The 21,635-nt window shown below is 38.6% G+C and overlaps 3 protein-coding genes across 3 annotated transcripts; 1 reads left to right on the forward strand and 2 right to left on the reverse strand.

The window, feature by feature from the left end:
• Nucleotides 1–253: 253 nt before the first annotated feature.
• hapstr1b (HUWE1 associated protein modifying stress responses b) lies at nt 254–7,359 on the reverse strand. The gene is made up of 4 exons (XM_079463111.1): nt 6,898–7,359; nt 5,722–5,805; nt 3,071–3,346; nt 254–2,752 (listed from the first exon to the last, which is right to left on the reverse strand). The coding sequence occupies exons 1-4, from the start codon at nt 7,091–7,093 to the stop codon at nt 2,511–2,513; spliced, it is 798 nt and encodes a 265-aa protein (XP_079319237.1). The 5' UTR covers nt 7,094–7,359; the 3' UTR covers nt 254–2,510.
• A 2,181-nt stretch (nt 7,360–9,540) lies between these two features.
• On the forward strand, nt 9,541–15,459 carry abcg2b (ATP-binding cassette, sub-family G (WHITE), member 2b). The gene is made up of 15 exons (XM_079462360.1): nt 9,541–9,849; nt 10,327–10,386; nt 10,465–10,582; nt 10,858–11,013; nt 11,234–11,391; nt 12,018–12,169; nt 12,260–12,343; nt 12,437–12,579; nt 12,859–13,010; nt 13,160–13,249; nt 13,395–13,519; nt 13,988–14,142; nt 14,227–14,316; nt 14,476–14,528; nt 14,966–15,459. The coding sequence occupies exons 1-15, from the start codon at nt 9,677–9,679 to the stop codon at nt 15,111–15,113; spliced, it is 1,857 nt and encodes a 618-aa protein (XP_079318486.1). The 5' UTR covers nt 9,541–9,676; the 3' UTR covers nt 15,114–15,459.
• A 499-nt stretch (nt 15,460–15,958) lies between these two features.
• On the reverse strand, nt 15,959–19,445 carry fscn1b (fascin actin-bundling protein 1b). Its single transcript, XM_079461940.1, has 5 exons — nt 18,613–19,445; nt 18,147–18,303; nt 17,590–17,711; nt 17,221–17,391; nt 15,959–17,143 (listed from the first exon to the last, which is right to left on the reverse strand). Exons 1-5 carry the CDS (start codon nt 19,442–19,444, stop codon nt 16,938–16,940), a joined length of 1,488 nt encoding a protein of 495 aa, XP_079318066.1. The 5' UTR covers nt 19,445; the 3' UTR covers nt 15,959–16,937.
• Nucleotides 19,446–21,635: the final 2,190 nt, after the last annotated feature.

Raw genomic sequence — 21,635 nt, forward strand, 5'->3', positions numbered from 1 at the left:
GCTCACGATCATCTTTACAGAAACTGAGATGATACAGAAGACAGCGGTGTAAAGGAATGCAGAGCCAATGACATTGTACGGAGCGGCGGTCTGTTACCATAGCGACAGTGGATGGTTACATCCCGATGCGCGCCCACGACAAACGCGAACTGTTATTTTATCAATGAAACAACAGGTTGCGGAACAGTAAGGACTGAATGTAAAGAGCTTTGTGGAGGAGAAACGGTAAAGCTAAATAAAACATGAAAAATTTGAGGTGCAACAAGGACATTATTGGAAATATTTTAACTTAAACCTATTCATGCCAAACACACAAAGGTTGATATATGTAACTTACCTAGATGGCTCTATGACTGAGGTCAAGACAAAGCTTGAGGTCCATAAGGTAGTCAATGTCGATATTTCTATTGGCAGCAAAGGTTTAGACTTAAAATCTAAACTCTGTTTGCATTTATCTTCACAAATGAACTTTTCTTAGTGACCATGACTGCACAGAATTGCCTGGGATGTTCTTGGAAATTATTAGGATGTACCGTCAGACGTACAAAATCAAATGTGTATCTTAAAAATTGTCTGTGAAGTAGCATGCGGTAAATGAGAATGTGTAAAATTACTTTGAAAGTTCACTTAGCAGATAATAAAAGTTATGATTGAATGTCAAAATGTTTTGCATCTACTATGATTTCATGTTCTTCCAAAAAACATGTTATTACTGTACATCTTAGTTTAAAGATAACATGGGTATGATGATGCAACTTATCAGGAATATCTGTTATCTTAGGTGAAGCCATCTTTTACAGTGTTTCACCATGTTTTTAATCACAGTTTGGCTTGCTGCAGTTTACTTAAATCCAGTGCTCGAATTGAGAGAGGAGGGATTGGTAAAAATAAACCTGGGGGCCCTTTAGATATTTCCTTAAATATTAATTACAAATGTAATAATTGTGAAATAAGATACTGTGAATTAATTATTCTAGTATAAACAATAATAAAGTGTATTATAAAACATTTGGTGTTTTGTCTTTTTGTGAGATTCGTGTCTCTTTTAACATTTTGTTTAAAAGTGCTTAATATCCTTCACGCCTCCCTCAAGGTACCTTAGGTAAAAAAAAGAATGTTAAGATACAATACAATTTTAAAAATGTTTGCCCCCCAAAAAACGTCTCATGCTGGGGACCCTCTCCCACATAAGATTTATGCATTCGCAGACGCTTTGATAAAAACATGATTCAATTTAAATCAAGTGCTTTTAGAAAAGAGTATAAGTAACTATCACTACAGACTCAACACTAATACACGAGCTGGCCTTACATATCTTATTTGTCATGTCTACCTCATGTTATCCAAGTATTATGCTGTTTTGACTCCTATGCCGATAAATTCATTAAAGTGCCGAGCAACAGTTGAACACATGGATGATGGCAGCCATTTTGAACGCATTGTTATTAACAGCTGTTGTTGACAGGCTGTCAATTTAACAGTAACCGATTGTACATTAAACACAACATTGTGTACATTCAACATATTGGTGTTTTAATCCCACTTCCCAGGATGTTATAATAATCTGTCGTAAAAAGTGAACAGTGTGCAATGTCTGACATAAGACGACAAAGATGGCAGAGACATAAGTAGTTAAAAGCTTGATTTCTTTAATGCAAGAATCATTATTGTACATTAACAATTCAATGGTCTCTGCACAGCTTTTTTTTTTTACAATATGTACCACAAGTCTATGTCAGCACCTACAGGTATTTACATTACATAATGTTACACTGGAGACAAAGATGCTGGGGAAAGTGTGTCAAAACAGGATGAATGAAAAAGAACGGGACGCTCTGGAAGAATGCTGAGAAACTGAAGTATTGAAGACAAATAAGATGTGCATGACAGCAGACGTATGGCTATCGCAGCACTTGTGCCTGCTACTGGAGCAGAACTAAGAGAAGGCAAAAGAAAATAATGAATAACATCGTCAATAATATTAAAAAATAAAACTTTTGAAGCCGCAGTGTGGTAACTGAGAGCTGGGGCAGTGACAGATGCTGGAGGAAGAGGCAGGTACCACACACCAACACAAAACTGACCATTCGCACCCTCACACACACACACGTACTCCCATACAGTAAAACACACACACACACAATTGAACATATGTAGCTCAATATATTGCGAACATGCACACAAAGATGTTTTTTTTTCTTGTTCCTGCGTTCAATCATGTCAGTTCAGCCTTCAACACAAATCTTACACGCACAAACAGTCCACTCACACAACAATATAGTGAACGGTGTTGTGTGTTTGTCAACAGAATCCTATGGAAGGGCACTTAGGCCTCTGCACTGAGCACCGCCTCCAACTGATGACCTCACTGGGCTCTTGGGACCAATCAGAGAATGTGCTGGGCTGTGGTGAGCACTGTTACTGGTTGCTTTCATTTCCTGGTCTGAATAAAGATGCGAGGATGAGTGAGGAGTGGCATTTTCTCATTCCGCAGTCGTTTTCTTAAGAGCTCAGATCATCCTATTGCGTTTGTGGGTGGGCGAGTCTGTAATGACATCATTGCACTGGGCGGAGCTTCGTTTCCGATTTCCGTTGTCAAGGTGCAGCGCCATCTCCTCGGCGATGAAAGTGTTGAGGTCCACATCGTGAAGGCCGTTTCTGCGACGGCTGGGGGCGGAGCTAGCGCTCAGGTGTGTAGGTGAACCAGGGGCTCCAGAGCGCATACTGATACTCGCCATTGCTCCGCTTAGACCTTAAAAACACAGAAACAAAGACACAGCTTTAATGATTAAAGTATTTATTGACACAACCCTTTACATTGCCATGTAGACGAAGGGAACATGCTATTGAATGTTTCAAGCAGGGTTCAAATGAAAATGATTAGGTCTTTGGTCCATTTAAATTGTGTATCTACTATTGCAAACTGGTGCAAAGCCAACTAATAAACACATTAACAAGTCTCAGAGGAATCCAGTTTCATGTGTTAAATATTGCAACTTGTACTTTGATATTCTTATTGTGTGAACATTTCAAGTACACTGCTTGACACCAAGGCACTAAGTGTCCTTACCATGAAGTGCAATGGCCTCCCTGAAGGGCTGCAGATCGGTTTCTACAGAAGAACTTGTCTCTGAGGATGCGGGTCGGCTTGGCGACACCATCGTCAGTCTTGGAGGAGCTCTGGAGCTCCGTGGCGGTGGGGCTTTACCACAGAGGAAGCTGATGAGATCCTCACGTCGAATCGTCCGCCTCCTTTTCTTCACCCATGCCAGGACGTCTTTGTTCCGTCGCTGATGGCCGATCTGGATACCCAGCTCGTAACTGCGCTGATGGGCGTCAACGCTCTCTGAAAAAGAAAAAAACACTGTAAGAAATCAGTTATACTTTACTTCCTTAACTCAATGTCTCCTAACCTGAAAGGCTGCCACTCACACAAGTATTTATGGCAATGAGATGTGTTTAATAATGTCAATATGCAAAGGACACATCTATAACATCTAACAAAACTGCATGTTTTTAACACAATTCATTTCCGTACATTGAATTCTTTCAGCATCAGCTCCTCATAAACAGCTGCACTGTTATTTTCTTCAAAGTTATTTTCAACTTAAAATCTGTAACAGGCAACAACAAAAAATGCAAAAACTGAGCAAAACAGTCGTGAACATATTTCAGCCTGTACCTGCACCAAAATAAAAGTCTGCTTCGCTTGAGATGGAAAACATTTGTTTAAAGCTTAAATGCATGAAATGATACAAGAAAAAGTATCTAATTTGTTATTTATGAGAAATGTCTAAGATCTTTGAATACATCCACAATCACGGTAGACTCCAAGACTTCGGACACCAAAGTTAGGGTTCACCAAACTTGAACTTCCACATGCAGTAGAATGGACGTGTTTTCACATTCGCTTGCACTTCCGGTCTCCCACGTCCCCAACTGTATAAACAAAGGCAGTGGGGCACGAATGTACTCACAGGCAGATATTTACCAGCCTAGTGCTAAAACATCTCAATGAGAACATCATATAAATAACGCATGCATGTACTGAAGAGCATGTTGGTGCATGCTGTTAGCTGCGATTGAGAGATGAATCTGGTAGATACACATCAACTGAGAACAGAATGAAACATACTGCATCTGCATGTCTCCAACACAGGCCCTTATCAAGGGCTACTGGACGCACTCACATCCTGTCATACCCGGTTGTACAAACTTCAGACGACAGCAAAAAGAAATACCAAATCGGTTGATTTGCAAGCAGTCATGTCCAGTAAACACCTTCCTGTTCCTGACAGCTCCTAATAAAGTGACAAATCACCCGTGATGCATCTCACATCCTCCATTCATTATCCCAACCAAACTTATCATTTCTGAACCGTGTTATCAACACCAGCAGCGCCTACATTACATAAGTCAACGGTGCTGCTTAGACTTAAAGGGACAGTTCACTCAAAAATAAAACTTCTGTCATAATAAACTCACCCTCAGGTTGTTTCAAACCTTTTTTCTGTTAAACACAAAGGATACTTGTAAGAATATGAGCAATTTTCAGTTCTGTGACATCATCCACTACAATAGTAGGAATAAAATATTGTTTATTTTGTTGAACACAAAGTGAGAAGTTTGGAAGAATTTAGGAACACAAACCGTTCTTTGGCACCTTTGACTACCATTTCATTTTTCCTACTATGGCAGTCAATGATGTCACAGAATTGAAAATTGCTAACATTCTTTCAAGTATCTTTCTCTGTGTTCATCAGAACAAAGCAATTTATACAGGTATGCAATGACATGAGGGCGAGTATATCATGACAGAATTTGTATTTTTGGGTGAACATTTACTATTCTGAATCAGTCATAAGGATTTGTCAACTACTTTCACCATTACAGTTCAGACAGATTGTGTCCGGGGGAAAGAAACTGATCGTTTTGATACAAGTCAGACATGTAGTTTCTAAACATGTGAACGAATACTGACAGCTGCTTAAAAAATTCTTGACATTTCTCCATTAAGCAAGGAAGTACTAAACTACATTGTTTTCCGGTCGATTCATGTAAATTGCTCTTGACTAATATCTTTGCATAAGTGCTTTTGAAAAGAAATGAAAGTAATTTAGTCATAATTGACAGACGCAGCGATTTAGTGTGTGTTTGCATGTTACTGTAAAGTCAAGTCAGCTTTATTTATATAGCGCCGTTGACATTTTCATTGTTACAAAGGAGCTGTACAAGAAAACATTGACTATACTTTTATGGAAGTCAAAACACAGGTCAAATATCAGACAGACTATAAATTCCTATATGCAGTGTTATTCCTATATGCAGAACTGTCCTTCCGTCCAACACAAAAATCCACTTGGACAAGTTCGTCTCATAACAAGACTTGCATGTACTCCAAGTCACTTTTGGTATGAGCACCTGCCAATTGCATTGATGTAAATGTACTGCAAACCTAAAGGACAGTGTTGTTGCACAGTCTGTTGCTGAGGCTTTCATTCCTGGATATCTATGAAAAAAATCTTAAACAAGCTGAAATCTTTAGAAAATCGCTTTCCTATAAGTTTGTGATTTGGGAATACCAACAGCACCATGTGTTAAAACAACACAACCCCGTGAATTATTACGTTCACCTATAGAGTATACTGCAATACAATAGATAAAACTCAAGCGACAGCAGAATAAACACACATTAAAGGCAATAATGGTTTTTTAACTTACCTTTATATAGATTGGTAACAGCAGTTGCAGCATTTTGAAAGGGAACCCACAAGGAAAGCCCCTGTTGTTGTTGACATACTCTATCTGTGGAAGTGAACAGAAAGCTCAGGGAATGTTTACACTTTCTCTCCCATCCAAACATACATTTGCCTGATGTTCTGAAAGAAAACTCAACTCTCTTCAGCTTTACATATTCGTTACCTTGGCAACCCTACACACGGTTTGTCTCAATAACCCCCCGGACTGCCATCCCATAAGCACTTTTAGACACCACAGCGTCTAGGATACCTAGAAATGTCGTCTACAAAGAAAGCACACTACGTTTTGAGTCACGGCCATTAATAACACGACGTCTATAGATGTGAACTAATGTTATATGTAGCCAGAAGACTCTACGCCATTTTGTTGGGTAGCTTTAGTTTATCAGACTGTTCCGTTTAAACACATCTATAAAAATAAATGTAAACTAGCTTTTAGTTGAAAACATGAATCGACATCGCAGAAGCGTTGAGACTCTACAGCGCCGACACGATAACTCACAATCTTTGAACTTAGCCTGCTAATCCTGCCTTCGCCATTTTGTTTCGCATATTATTATTGTTTTTATAAAACGGCATATTTAATGCGTTCATTGCACGTACTGCATCTACGATAGTTGTTTTAACGCAAGCACTGCGCACGAATTCAAAATAAAGACGCGTCGGGTGGTAAATCGAGTTATTTTCACCAGACGAACTCCTCCCTGTACTTCGCCATTTTGTTTCGCGGATAGACAACCAGCCGGGAAAGGTTTAAAAAATATCAGATCATATCCGCCAAACTTTCTGAATCGACTGTAAAATGCGTTATTTGCGAACGTGAATCTGTAAAACGTGATATGTTTGGACTTTAAAACGAACTGATCCGCCACTATGTCACTCAGTAGCGACCTAGCATCGATGCTAGTCTCGAAAACGCCACCGACCTTCAAAACAACCAAACGTAAAATAAATATACTCTGAAATAAAGTCCAAGCGTGTGCGTTCGTTACAAAACAACACCTATTTATATTCCGACCTCGATTAAACTAGACCGAGCTCGCCGATTGACCGTATCGGTTAGTGTCCTTTGTTTGGCAGAGTAACCCAATTAGCATGTTAGCCTCCTTATGGCGACGCTTCGTTATGAATTTCACACCTTTATACAATTGCGCGACGGCTGTGGCGGAGTTCTGGAAGAGGTGCCAGAGTGTTTGTTGGCTCTGCTCGGTTTCCTCCTCGCTCGGTTCCTGCTGCTCGGCCTCGGCTAGGCACTGCCGCTCCCATTTGGAGAACCAGTGCTCGGGTCCGTGTTCCTGGATCTCCGCTTCCCCCTCCTCCTTCTTCTCCTCCATGGCCGCAAAAACGGTTAAACCGTTGCTGTAATGCTGTAAAGTGCGTTTGGAAACTTCTCCGTGACGATTAAACCCGACCGTGGTCGTTTGTCGGCGGCGGCCTCATCGACAGCTGTTAGTTTACGTCTGCATAGCGAACGGTGCACTTCTTCTCCACGACCTGCGACGCCACACGGGCGATGAAAACAACTTAACGCTGCCTGCCCTCAAACCCCGCCTCTCTGAGTTACGCTCGACTCCCGTTGGCCGTTGAAGCGCGGGGGCGCGGCTTGGCGGACCCGGCTCGATTGTTTATTAGATGTGTCAAGTGTATGTCATCTGTCACGGGGCGACAGTGAACGCAGACCACGCCCATGTTTACGTGAAGCGCCACACCGCATACTTAAGCCTCAAGTACACGCGAGGATTGCGCAAACTGCGATAATGAGCCGCTGTTCGTGCACTGGATTGCAAAGTGTTTTCCGGTTATCTTTTGTTCGTTAAAGAAGGCGACTGTTACACAAAGAGAAATTATTTAGTTTTTTTTCGTATGTTGCAATTACTCTCGACGGCCTACAGAGGGAAACATAACCTCACACGATGCAAACTGTGCGCACACATGTATAAAGGCCCTGCAATAAAGCCCTTTTGAAAAAATTGAAACAAATAGATTAGATTAGATTCAACTTTATTGTCATTACACATATACAAGTACAGTGTAACGAAATGTAGTTAAGGTCTAACCAGAAGTGCAAGTGCAGGATATACAGTTAATCAATACAGAATACAATATTAGGAAAATATTATACAGCAGGTGTGTTCTTATGAAAATATGACAGTAGGTATGTAACATGAACAATATATCCAGATGGCTATATACTATGAACATTAATGTACAGGTGGCTATGAACAGATAATAATTTAGACTAAACGATAGTGCAAGTGACTTGCAGTTGTTGAAGTGACAGTGCGGTGGATGAGTTATTCAGCTATTAAAGGTACGGTGCAGTATACGAGTTAAATGTCATCTAACAAATGGGAACTAGGCCATTAAATCCTAATAGAATAAGGTCTGACACACACTACAGTCACATAATGAAATGCATAATGAAAACCATTAGATAACAAGGTATTTTGAAAATATATGTATTTAAACTACAGTCTTACACACACAAAATGTGAACTAAACGTGCAAACTAGAGCTATTGCATATTGTGATTTGACTAAATGCTATAAAGACCTAAAATGCATCTATAATCTGTGGTCAAAATCACATTTAGGCCACTGACAAAACAGGAGCTAAACTAACTTTAGTGAAAACACATTTTCATTGACTGACAGTATTAAACAGTTGAAGAACCTTTTGTGTGAGATGCGTTTTCACAATGTTTGAAAATCGTTTTCCTTATCATTATTCTTCAATTGAATTACTTCTATAACTGATGACTTTGATGAAAGATGCATTAAACGACTGACATTGTGATTCATTTATAACCTTCATTTCATAAAATTGCTGATCAAAAAACACATTTATTTCAAAATGTTCAAAAGGATGATGTTTTTGATGGTCACCATGTGGTTGTGGCTGCGAGTGGGCTGCAGGAAAGGTTCGTAAAAATACAAATAATTGTATTTACATGAATGAACCTTTGATGTACTTACGTTGAATCCATTACAAATTGTAAAGAGAGGTTTATATACACTTTACAATTGACACTGTATTTGTTTATTTTACTTATATGTCATATATTAAATCATGCATATAATGAATTTATCATTATAAGCGGCAGGAATAACATTCACATTTAATGTAGCAGTTTTGGACTTTCAAAGATCACCGTTCTTCAAGTATCCACTTGTTTGACATACGAAGGCGGGCCAGTTAAGGATGATTTGCGGCCAGTTAAGGATGACTTTTGACCCGCGGTCCGCCAGATGACTAGCGGAGAGGGCGAGTCCCACGTTGACGCAATTTAAGTTATTCTTAGTGTTACACCGATATGATTGCTAATGGGATTTCCAAATATTACCAGGAAATGTTGATATATTCCTGCAAGCTATTTTGGAATGACCAAGAAAGACCCTAACAATAACCTCAAATATAATATACTAAACTCTTACGCTCTTATGGAAATGCTCTTATATATTGAGCTCACAACCTTCAAAAAACGACTTAAAATCCATCTCTTCTGTGAATACTTGACAGACAAATGAGAAATAAAACTAACCCTCTCTCTTCTCTCTACAAGTTCCTTTGGATAAAAGCGTCTGCTAAACCATATTTTGTCTCACAAAGAGAAATCTAATAAGCGGAGAGGGATTGCAAGAATTTTACATAAAATATACGGTGCACAAAATGTTTTATGTGTGACCAATAACCATTTTATATGTTGTTCACAAGTGTTACATATAGCAACGTGTTACGTAGCACCCGCACGTGTTAAATACTCAAAGGACTTTGAAAGTTCACACAGTGATATGTAACTCTTTGGATAGTTAAAGGCACTTAAAGGGTGCGGCGTCTTTAGACTTAGATCAATACACTTGGTAGCTGGACTCTTTTAGTTCTTCTTTACGTTCCTCTGCCTCAGTCTTTCCAGCTCCATGGATGCATCTCAGATGAAAATGTTCCCACCTGGGGAGAGTAACGATACCGTGGTGCATGTGAAGGTGCCCGGTCCAACTTTGACATTCCAGAACATTCACTACTGTGTTAAAGAAAACCGTGGACTTTGCCGCAAGAAAGGTCCGAAGAAAGATATCCTGAAAAATGTCAGGTAAAGTAACATGAGACAAATCATTTCTTACTTGCCAATAAAACTCATTTTGGGTGATTCGGATTTGATTTTAGAGTTTTTGCACAAGAATGGTAAAACGGTTTTAGCTTTATTTTTTGTATTTTTTTTCATGGACCTAATGTTATTGAAAACATGACAAAAAGATGTTTAGAGATAAAAAGTACATACATTTGTAGGCTACTTCTGCAGGATTGGTAAGGTCTCCGTATGCAGCCAGCAACCACTAAATTAAAACTTGTAATCATTGTAAAAATTCACCAATATTATAAATAATAGTATATTTATTATTTATTAAACACACACACACACACACACAAACATACTTTTATGGTTTCAGTCATATTTAATGCATAAATGTATTTATTTTTTAACAATTTATTTAAATATTATTTTAGAATTTTTGATACTGACTATACGAATAATGCTGAAGTATTGTTTTCTTACTGCTTATATCAGTGGCATCATGAGAACGGGACTGAATGCAATCATGGGAGCGACAGGAAGTGGCAAAACATCGTAAGACACGCATCAAAAATTATTACGATGCATAACATACTCAGCAAAGTTGATTTCTATTTCGACTTGCGTGTGAAGGCTGTTGGACGTTATCGCTGGAAGAAAAGATCCACGTGGATTGCGTTCAGGTGAAGTTCTGGTGGACAACAAGGTCGTGACCTCTGAACTCAGGCTCATGTCTGCCTATGTTGTACAGGTGGGTTTGTGCTGAGTTTTTTAGTAATTGTTCCACTAAGGTAAAAACAAACATGCTGCTTTTCTGAAGTATCAAATTTTACATTTACGTTATGTGCATCTTAATCTAATATACAAGTTTTCAACTGGAAACACGGGATTCTGTCTTTGTCTGATTCATTCCTTAATCTTTTGCGCAAAACGAAGCATTTGCTGGGTGTCACATTCAATCGCTTGGTTTAATTTTTAACATTTGATATATCCGTCTTAAAAATGTTGTCTGTCATTCCTTTGTAGGATGATGTCCTGATGGGCACGCTTACTGTACGAGAGAATCTCTTATTCTCTGGAAATTTGCGGTTGCCGAGGCAACAGTATTCTACTGCTGATAAGAAAGAAAAAGTGGAGAGCATCATCCGAGAGCTTGGACTGGAGGACTGCGCAAACACCAAGGTTGGTCACAAATGTGTGTTTCTTTTTGGTCAATTCATTTGTTTTGCATACAGAATTAATTTATGTAAAAAAAACCTTACAAATGCAATTATTAGAAAATGACTTAAATACACATTATCTACATATACATTTAGTTATTTAGAAGACTTGAAGAAATGTTTGTTACAAATGAAATTACATGTTTGATAAATCTCCTCACTTTCTCTCCTCCTTCCTCCAGATTGGTACAGAGTTTATAAGGGGGGTATCGGGAGGAGAAAGAAAGCGTTGTAGCATAGGCATGGAGCTTATTACATCTCCTACTCTTCTGTTCCTGGATGAGCCAACCACAGGCCTCGACTCCAATACGGCCAACAGCATCATTTCTCTCTTGCACAGGTACAAGGTCCCGTGTATTTTAGTGGCATCTAGTGGTGAGGTTGCTAATTGCAACCAACGGTCCACCCCTCACCCCTCCCTTTCGAAGCATACGGGGCTGACACAGCACTTAATAGACAATAATACTACTTTATGTAGTTTTAGATCATTTATTTGTATGAATTAAAATAGCCGTTTCATGTCTATACTTGATTCGCTTAACTAATCAAGGTTGAATACTTTTTGGAGAGAATAATTTGTACATTTATCTAATTACAATATTGAATACTTAATAAGTAACTAGTAATTCATTCCTTTTTTTAGAGTAACTTGCTCAACACAGGTAACGTATTTATTTCCTGTTTGGAAATATTTTTTTCCGTTTAGTTTGTCCGTTTAGGGCTACTATAGAAACCAAATGGCGAATTCCATGTAAGGGAACCGTGTGTAGGTCATAAAAACATAACGCTTCATTATGCAAGGTCTTTACGCACCTCTGAAGACATAGTTATGTATGTTATATTGCATTTGTGTCCATAGATCCGCCAAAAAAATGCACACAGCACTTTTACATGTAAAGCATGCAAAACTTTTACATACACTGAAAAGCGTGACATTTATTGTGATCTCATTTTATGGTCTTGCAGATTGTCACGGGGTGGTAGAACTATTATTTTCTCCATCCACCAGCCACGTTACTCCATTTTTAGGCTTTTTGATCATCTGACGCTCCTTCATAAAGGCGAGATGGTTTACACTGGCCCTGCTGGCAAAGCCATGGGCTACTTCCAGAGTCTGGGTAAAATGCACATTTCATGGGATTTGTGTTGGTTACGTAAAAATGAAATCACAACAGCACAGTGTTAAAAAAAGTGGTTTCATTTGATAGGTTATACATGTGAAGCTTTCAACAATCCTGCAGATTTCTTTTTGGACATAATAAACGGGGAAACATCTTGTTCCATGCCAACAGGTAAACGCAATGTATACATTCTGCATCTTTAATCTGAGGTTTGTATACTACAAATGATGTGACAGTTGTGATCTCGATCTCCTTCTTTCTCAGAGAAGTCTTTAGCTGAATTTTACAAAGAGTCTCAGTTCTGTAAATCTATTGCTGAGGAATTGAAATCCACCACTGGCCCTTTGGGTCCCTCATTGGAAACCAACAGAAAAGCATCATCCTACGTCACATCCTTCTTCTACCAGGTGTGTGTCATAAGCAGAAGTTTTTGCAGCACGTGTTGTTATGTATGTGTGTGCTAGTAAATGGTTTAACCATTATGTTCACTTGACACGCTCTTCAACTTTGTCCCATAGCTGTTATCAGGGCAGTTATGGGTGAATTACAGATATTATACAACAGTGAGCCATAAACCATGTTTATTGAATGGTATCATGTCTCTTTTATGCGTGTGTGGATGTCTGCATATTTTGGGGGATTATGTGAACATTTGCATGTAATGAGATGTGTGCGTTTGTGTTAAGATGAAGGTGGTGGGATGGAGGACCGCGCTGAATATGATTAGGAATCCCCAGACCTCGTATGCTCAGGTGGGTATTAACATTGTCTTTGCTCTGCTGATCGGCCTCATCTACTACCAGATGCCCAAAACTCTACCTGAAGCCCTACAGAACAGGTACGGTCACATCCATCCATCACTTTAAAGGTAGTCAAGATTGTGTGAGTGTTTAAATAATAAGTGAGCATGTTTCTCGGTTGCATTTGTATTGTTGTGAATGTTCATGAGTGTTTTATTACTGTGTGTGTGTGTGTGTGTGTGTGTAGGATTGGAGCCTTCTTTTTCCTCATAATCAATATGGTGTTTGGCAACCTATCAGCAGTGGAGCTCTTCATCAATGAAAGAGCGATCTTTATGTGAGCCTGGGTATTATCAATTAAGATGAATATCATTTATGACATCTGAGATATAAGCAATTATTTCAGTTTATTGTGTATTTCTTCCAAATAAAGGATCAATGTTCTGTATGTATGATTGAATGTCATGTTTTGTTTGCTATAGACACGAGAACTCTGGAGGATATTACCGTACATCTGTGTATTTCCTGTCCAAGGTGTTTGTGGATTTGTTACCAAATCGCATCATACCCGTTCTTGTCTTAGCTTCCATTGCATACTATATGATGGGTGAGCACACATCTTAGATTAAACATTTTTCAAACATATTTATATAGTATGTGTGAGTATCAACAAAATCTATCCGTTTAATCTGTAACAATTCTTTCTGACATTTTTCTTAATCAAGAAAGTTTGTTTGCATTATTTGAACGATCAAGACACATTTTATTTCATTTTATTTTTCAAATAATAAATTAAGCATTTTGCTTTACATTAGTTAAGGCAGTAGTTACCATAAGAAAGATATCATTATAAAAAATACAAGATATTTTAATACACAGTATCATTAAAATATTTTCAATACCATGTACATTGATGAAACCTTACTGAAGTTTCATTAGTTTGACATTTCTATTCATATTACTATAAGCAGTGTGTACATAATTGATTTTCATGGAATGTGTGTTCGTATATTGTCATAAGAAACCTCATCTACAGTAAAGTAAAGTAGATGTATGTATATGTGTGTGTAAACAGGGTTAAAGCCGGCGTTCACTGCTTTCCTCTGCTTCTCATTGACATTGTCTATGGTTAGTCTGGCAGGAGTCAGTCTGGCTTTTCTGGTCAGTGCCAGCGTGAGCTCGTTCTCCATCGCCAATGTTCTTATCGCCCTTCCTTTTATCTTGATGATGGTAAGATTCAAGACATCCAAAGATGTAAAAAAAATATCTTCTGCATTTTCTCCATCCCCGTGACTCTCTCATTCTACATTGCAGGTTTTCGGCGGTTTCCTCGTGAACCTCAACTCCATGCTCAGCTGGTTGTCCTGGCTCAAGTGGGCCAGTATCTTCAAATACGGACTAGATGTAAGAACGAGCAAAATAAAATTGAGGCGCAATGAGAAATCCAGTTACAAAAGACAATAAATAGGACATTTCCCGTTTTATTATGTGCTTTCTCAATCAAGATATAGATGGAGTTCATATCAGCAGTGCCGATTATGATTCTGTGTTGCTCTTTTGTAGGCTGTGACTATAAATGAAATGAAAGGACAAGTCTTCTACAGCGGCAATGCTACGTAAGTTGATTATACAATCGTAAACTATTGCATGATCTAAAATGCTATTTAAAAATCACAAATGAGTTTTGTAACCAACACCAGAGTCACAAAGTTACTATAACAAATGCCCTCAACACATATTAACAGAAACTCTGATGGAGGTAAGATTATAAAAGTTGAGTGACAGTTCATTGAAAGTTCACAGTGAAGGCAAAGGTCGGAACTCAGGGATGATGACCTCTCGCATGCAGAGATGTTACGACCTTATTGTAGAAAGATCAGGATAGGCACCTACAGGATTTATGTAGTTGTCACAATACTTATTTTTTTACTTTAAGTTACTGTCCTAGGGGAAAAGATGCCATACTCAGTCCAAAACGAACAACTTTTGCTATTAACTGCATGGACGATTTGTACTAGAAATGAATTGTAACAATCAATAATCTAACCATCAGACTGACAGGAGAGATGTATCTACAATCTCAGGGAATCGATTACAGCGTGTGGGGCTTCTGGCAGAATCAGGTGGCTCTGCTGGGCATAATACTGCTGTGTATGACACTGGCATACATCCAGCTACGCAGAATCAACCGCTGGAAGTAACAGACACACAAACAAACAAGCGAACATTCACATTATCTGTACTGGGTGTTGTTTCGTGCATTAACTTTATTTTAATGGTAGGTTATATGTATTACACAGTTGTCAATGTAAATTGTTATGTGTTCATTTAACCCTAAACTTTCACTGCTATGGTCATTATACTTTTTGAAAATGAAAAGTCCCTGTGAACTTTTAGATGAGAAAGAGTGGACGTGGCTTGTGTTTTTAACTGCAAATGTATGGACCTTCTTATTTTTTATTATTGCTTAAAACAATATACAGATAATAACAGTCAACAACAGAACTTAAACAGATCAAAATAAATAAAGATAAATTATGAGAATTACATGACAGTATGAGTGTGGACCTTTTTCACAAGCCTGTGATGACGCTTTCAGCGGTCATCGGCATTGTAAATCCTTCAATGTTTTTTTATGTGTAAGTTCATAAAACTATACTTTGCATTATATTACCACTGCATAAAATACTATTAGTTACATAAATACTACATAAAAAACATAGTTTTACAAAGCGCAGGGTTGTTTCTTATGGTAAATTTGACATAGTTTTCTCTTTTACACACACACACACACACACACACACACACACACACACACACACACACACACACACACACACACATATATATATATATATATATATGTATTATGAAAATAAAACAAATCTGGCGTTCTTTAACATAAGTGGATTATGATGCACTGTACATGAGTGTATGTCAAGTGTGCGTGTTTAACCACTAGGCGTCAGAACTGATCTGTAACAAAACTATAAGAACTAAAAGACAACGCACTTCTGCTTTTTGTTACTTTTTGTTACTTTTTATTCATTCGTTTTCTTATGATGTCCAGTTGCAAATATCACATAATCGGAAACAAATAAAAAAATGCATTTTCACACCTTAGCAGATCGTATCCCATTGAGAAAGGCACAAACAATACTTTGTCGTTCTTCTTCAAAACATTCACATAGAAAAGCTTTGGCTGAAAAGTGCAAATAAACATATCAATATTAAGCTAGAGTTACATCACAACACTGCTGTTCATATAAGGGTTGTCTTCTGTACTTTCCCTTTACAACCAAAAATGGCCACAAACACATTACGACAATCATGTTCATGATTTGCTTTGTGTGCATGTATATGAGAGTTTTATTCCTTTGGAAAGCAGATCCTTTCTCATATGAACAATGATACGTTTCTCCATCATCTGAGCCGCAGAGCTGCTATTTAAAACCTGGCCTCATTACATTAGCACTCTAAAACTGTTTTTGGAACAAACTCTATGTCCCTATCTATGACAGATACGTCAGTATGCCCATTTTGCATAAGCAAATGATTGAACATTATGTAATACTACATTTAAATTTTCTAGTGACATCTAATAAAATGCGAAAAAGAATATCACAGAAGCATCTGTGTTCTTGCTTTGCCTTTGTGATGTTGCATGATGACAGTATTTCACTTCTTTAACATATCATTATATGTTGTCATATTGAGACAACTGAGACTCAGATGGTCACGTTTTTCCCACAATAATCCAGTTTTAAAACAGCAATGTGTAAATTTGTGCTTCTTTTAAGTTTTTTGTGCATTTGTACTTCATTATGCGAAACAACGACTCCATCATCCACCTTTGTGTTTTTTAACCATTAGATTGAGACTATATAGTATGTTGTGTGCTTTGCATGTAATGCATGTTATTATCTTGTGCTCGCGCTGTAGAGAATGCTTTATGCTTACATTTAAAGATAGTTTAAAGAACACACGTCATTTGTTTTGTGTGCCGATTTAGAACGGATGCCAACTCAGTATTCCCACAGTGTTGCGTTCGCAATGTCCTGAGCGTTGGCTTTCAGCACCCCAGCGTGATCTCCTTTAAGATACTTGCCATCCTTCGTCTTAATGGCCACTTTATTATAATCACAGAACACAAAGTGAAAGAAGACGGGCGTGTTACTACTGCTAACCACAGAACCGTCTGCCTCCACCGTCCAATACTTCCCCACCGAGTCTGAGAAGAGAAATTATACATTTTAAATATGCTTGTCATTAAAGTCATTAAAAAAATAGATTATTTGTCTCACCGACCTCTGAGGCTGTAAGCATTGTTGTTGTACTCTAATTGGAAGACGTCATAGGATGAGCGGTTGGAATCTAGGGTCCCGGTTCCTTGTTTGCGACAGCCTATAAAGCCGTGTTCCCCGCGCAGGACGATCAATGGTCTGTTGATGAGCTTCAACACAAACTCCTCCTGCTCACCTATAAAAGATGATAAAATTACAGATATTACCAATCATAAAGGAATAATGTAGTCCATATGTAAATTTAGCAAGAGGAATGCTTTAGTTTAATTAATTGTATAGAAAACTTACAGCCAGGATATTTTGCTAAGTGCTTCATAAAGTAAAATAAATGTATATGGGTTTGGAAGAACATGAAGCTGGTAAAAACACGTACCTGCGGTGTCCACGGTGGCTGCCAGCTGTCCGTTTTTCTTGGCTGCAAGGTATTTCCCATTACTTGCCTTCAGTGCAACCTTTGACCCCTTCCACTCAAGGTCAAAGAAACAGCTGGGTGACCTGGTTAAAGGAACAGTTTAATAAAGTGTGTTCACTCTGTTGAATTGAATCGGTCAAAAAAGATTCACATAATGGCATCAAGATAAAACATGTTTTTGCAAGGAACCAGAAATGCCTTTTGCAAAATAAACCGTTTGAACTAACCTACAAATGACTTTTGTTAGTATAAGTCCTTCAGATACGCTCCGGCTGTTCCATTTCTATGCCCTTGTCTTAGTTCTGTTTCATCTGGACTTTAAAATGTTTCACCCAAAATGAAAATTGGGATAATTCAGTAATCTATTTAATTGTATGCACTACATGTGCAGTGTATTTAAACAACTATAGAAATGAATTTACCTAGTTTGAACATGATTGGGTAATGTGTAGTCTTACATATATGATCAAAATATCATAGCAATTTTGAGGTGACCTCTTCGTTTTTGTTAACCTTACTTGGAAGCGGCAGTACACTGGATAGCTCCACTAGGGCTTAGGCTCCAATACTTTCCACTGCAGGAGCGAAAGGCACATCCCTTTGTCTGGCTATCCATCTCCATCTGAAACACCTCCTGGTCTGACTCCTCATCCTGATTGGCTGATAAATCAACCCCTAAAACATTCAAGTCTATAACTGTGAAGTTTATCAATTTAGACTTTTTGGAAAAACTGGGAAGCACAAATTGAGAAAATGAACTTTTGCAGTCATAAATAAAATATAACCTTTGTAAAAATTATCTCTATAGATAGATTTGAAAAAATTTGATCATGTCGAAATCTCTTAGCAAGACTCTTCTATTCAAAGAGCATGTTTATATAATTTAGGAAATGTGTCTATATTTATATATTCAAATAAATACTCTGCTAATATTTGGCAATGAATAATAAATATTTTCCTAATAATAATTAAATCCATTCATACCCTGGCGCGTGGAAATGTTTCTCTCGTTGCTGGCCGTGAGCACCACCTGCCCGTGACTTTGCTCGAGGACAAAAAGCTCGTCTTTGCCGACACGCGCGCCCCTGCCGGACTTCATGGTCCCCGTGGGTCCCGTAGGCGCGATGTATTTTCCCGTGGCATCGTGGAAAGCGACCTTACCCGCCCGAAACTCCAGCGTGAACCCGGTGCTGGTGTCCGGCTTGACCACCAGCGCGCCGCTGCACGTGAGAAAGCGGTTGTCAGCGGTCTGCAGATGATACCGGTGATCCAGGTACACGAGCGTGAGGAGAGAATCCACGCCCCACGGCACGTCCCGGTCCACGGAGAGCTCGTTGCGCTCGGACAGGTGCGCGTACCGCTTCCGCGCGATGCTGTATATGTTTACCTGCGGGTGGACCGCCAGGTGCACGTTCCACTTCTCCGTGTGGGAGATGCTCTGCGCAAAGCACGAGATCCGGTCCTCGGTTCCACCCAGGTACCGCGAGTGGGGCTCGGATTGCATTGACCACCGGCCGTCGTCGTGAGCGATGACGAGAAAGCGACAATCCGGGCCGGGTTTCTCGCTGTCCGCGGTCACGTTGCCATCCTTGTCGGTGGCGAGGTATCGACCCAGGTGGCTTTTGATGAACACGGCGCTGGAGTCTCCGTGATCCCCGGACTGTGCGAGGGTCCACACCTGCTTTTTCTTCATGGAGGTCGCAGACGCATTGATTTTAAAGCCGAATGTCTCCGCTGTGAGATATTTGTTGTCGGCATTTATGAGGCCGAAACGAATGACCAACATCTCGCCTAAACCTTCAGAAGACATGGCCATGCTGTTTGGGCGTTACGGTTCGGTGAAAATCTGTAACTAGCGGTTCGGAGTGGGTGTGACAATGATACAGGATGGCGCGTAAGAGAGGATGCTGAGAGACAGAGAGATTCTGCAGAGTGAGAGAGAGACAGTGCGCGTCTCATTTCAGACTGCGACAAGCATGCCTATAAATGTCAAGTTTATCGTATCTTTATTTCATTTATTTATTTTATTCCACAAATGATTTTACTCAGTAAAATGAACTGCAGACAAGCACCGTTACTCACGTCAGCATCTACTCTGTTGCTATGGGAAGAAAACCCCTTCTGTCATCTACCCTTTTATTTAGATTGTTGTGTATAAAATGTTTATATAAATACAATTTATAAATATAATTTCTTACTTTATTGTCAACAAAGTTGTAAAAACAGAAGTGGTAATTGAGTCTTATTCAATTATTTATTTGAATAAAATGAAAACATGGCGGGTTGATCTTTGTATCAAGAGCAATAAATACTTGAGGCTACATGACACATCCATGGATCATCCAAAAATTCCAAAAACAAAACAAAATGTTAAAAATCTTGTTTTTATTATTTCCAATCAAATTGCAGGTTGGGTTGTTTTGATTTCGTAATATCAACCAAGAAAATACAGCCACCTAACACAATAATAACATAACACATTGAAAAACTTGATCTTTGTAATGTAAAAAAACAGAGTCATCTATTTTAAGAGGAACATATTTTAAGAATTATTGTCATACAAATGCCTATATTTTACACTACAACTATTACAAATATACTGCTTAAGGAGCAGAAACATCGGACAGAGATTATTATCGAATATCTTGTTTAACAGCTTTTGCTTTGCATGTAAAGTATGTGACGAATCAGCACCTGCCTGAGAAAACACGATACAGGAACTCAAGGTATTTATAACAATGAAAAATAAGTATCATATGTACACCCAAACATGTTCACTGTTCAGCCGAATTAGGAGAGGATGGAGGAAACAGGAACTTGCAAAGGTTATTTTCAGGGCAAACAACAGCTTTCCTCTTCTAAAGGGCAGGATACTGAATGAGTCCAGAAATGAATTTCTTCATTGGTGTTGTCTGCACATTTTAACACTCGAAAACTTCAAGAGGCATCGAATCGGTGCATTTATTGGATTCATGACAATTTTCCTTTTAAATTTCGTGCCTCAACTCAACATGCAAAAATGCCACTTAAGAAAAATTAACTGTTTGCAATGATTTGATCAATTTTCATTCTGCATTTTAGAGTTAAAGAATGTAATTTGCAGGGTCCTTCCTTTGCACAGGGGAAACAAATTACAATCTTGTTGAATTGTGTCGAAGATCAATTTGGATTAAGGCAAAGCATTGCACATGACCATATTAACACTAAAGTGATGCGTTTCCCGAAAAGACAGCCTTAGTCGTCTAAAAACTGTTAGGTTGCCTTCAGATATGGATAATATGAACGAAACAAGCTCCATAGTGTCTTAATGATCCAAACACTTAGCCCAAAGCAATTCATTTTAGATTTGCATCCAGATTCTATCCATTCAAAATAAGCTTTGAATGAACTATACGCCTTTAACCAACGTCTAATGAGACGTAAGTGATGTACAAAGTTGTCAAACTAATGAGCTTCATCCGAAAAGCAAACCAATGAGATCATTTACTGAAATGCTGCAAGTCAGATATTTTAACAATTTGCAGTAATTTATAGAAATAATGGTGTCAATAGAGGACGATGTTGTTTGGTTACCAGTGTTCTTCAAAATATCCTCCTTTGTGTTCTGCAACAAAGACAGGTTTGGAAAGACATGAGGGTGAATAAATTAATGAGAGAATCTTTAGGTGAACTATACCTTTAAGCAAGGTGCAGAAATGTTCATTTTCAAAAACGTAGCACCAAAACCAAACAGCATGTTGCAAAGAATCAAAGTCAAAAATATGGCTGGACTATTTCATCCTGCAGTCCGTCGGGGGTTTTATGCAAATGATAAATCGGATATCCCCAAAGGATGAAGCATTTTTAGATCCCGGGAATCCATCTGTGTGTCATGAAGGTCACATTTTCTTTGCATAAATCTTAAATAAAATAACTCACAGACTCAACAGCTCTCTCTGCTGATGATATTGTAGAAGTTAAAACAACCTACAAGTAATACCTTTCTTTAAATGTATAAATATATATAT

This window comes from Barbatula barbatula, assembly GCF_947034865.1.
Source record: "Barbatula barbatula genome assembly, chromosome: 8".
Classification (NCBI taxonomy): Eukaryota; Metazoa; Chordata; class Actinopteri; order Cypriniformes; family Nemacheilidae; genus Barbatula; species Barbatula barbatula.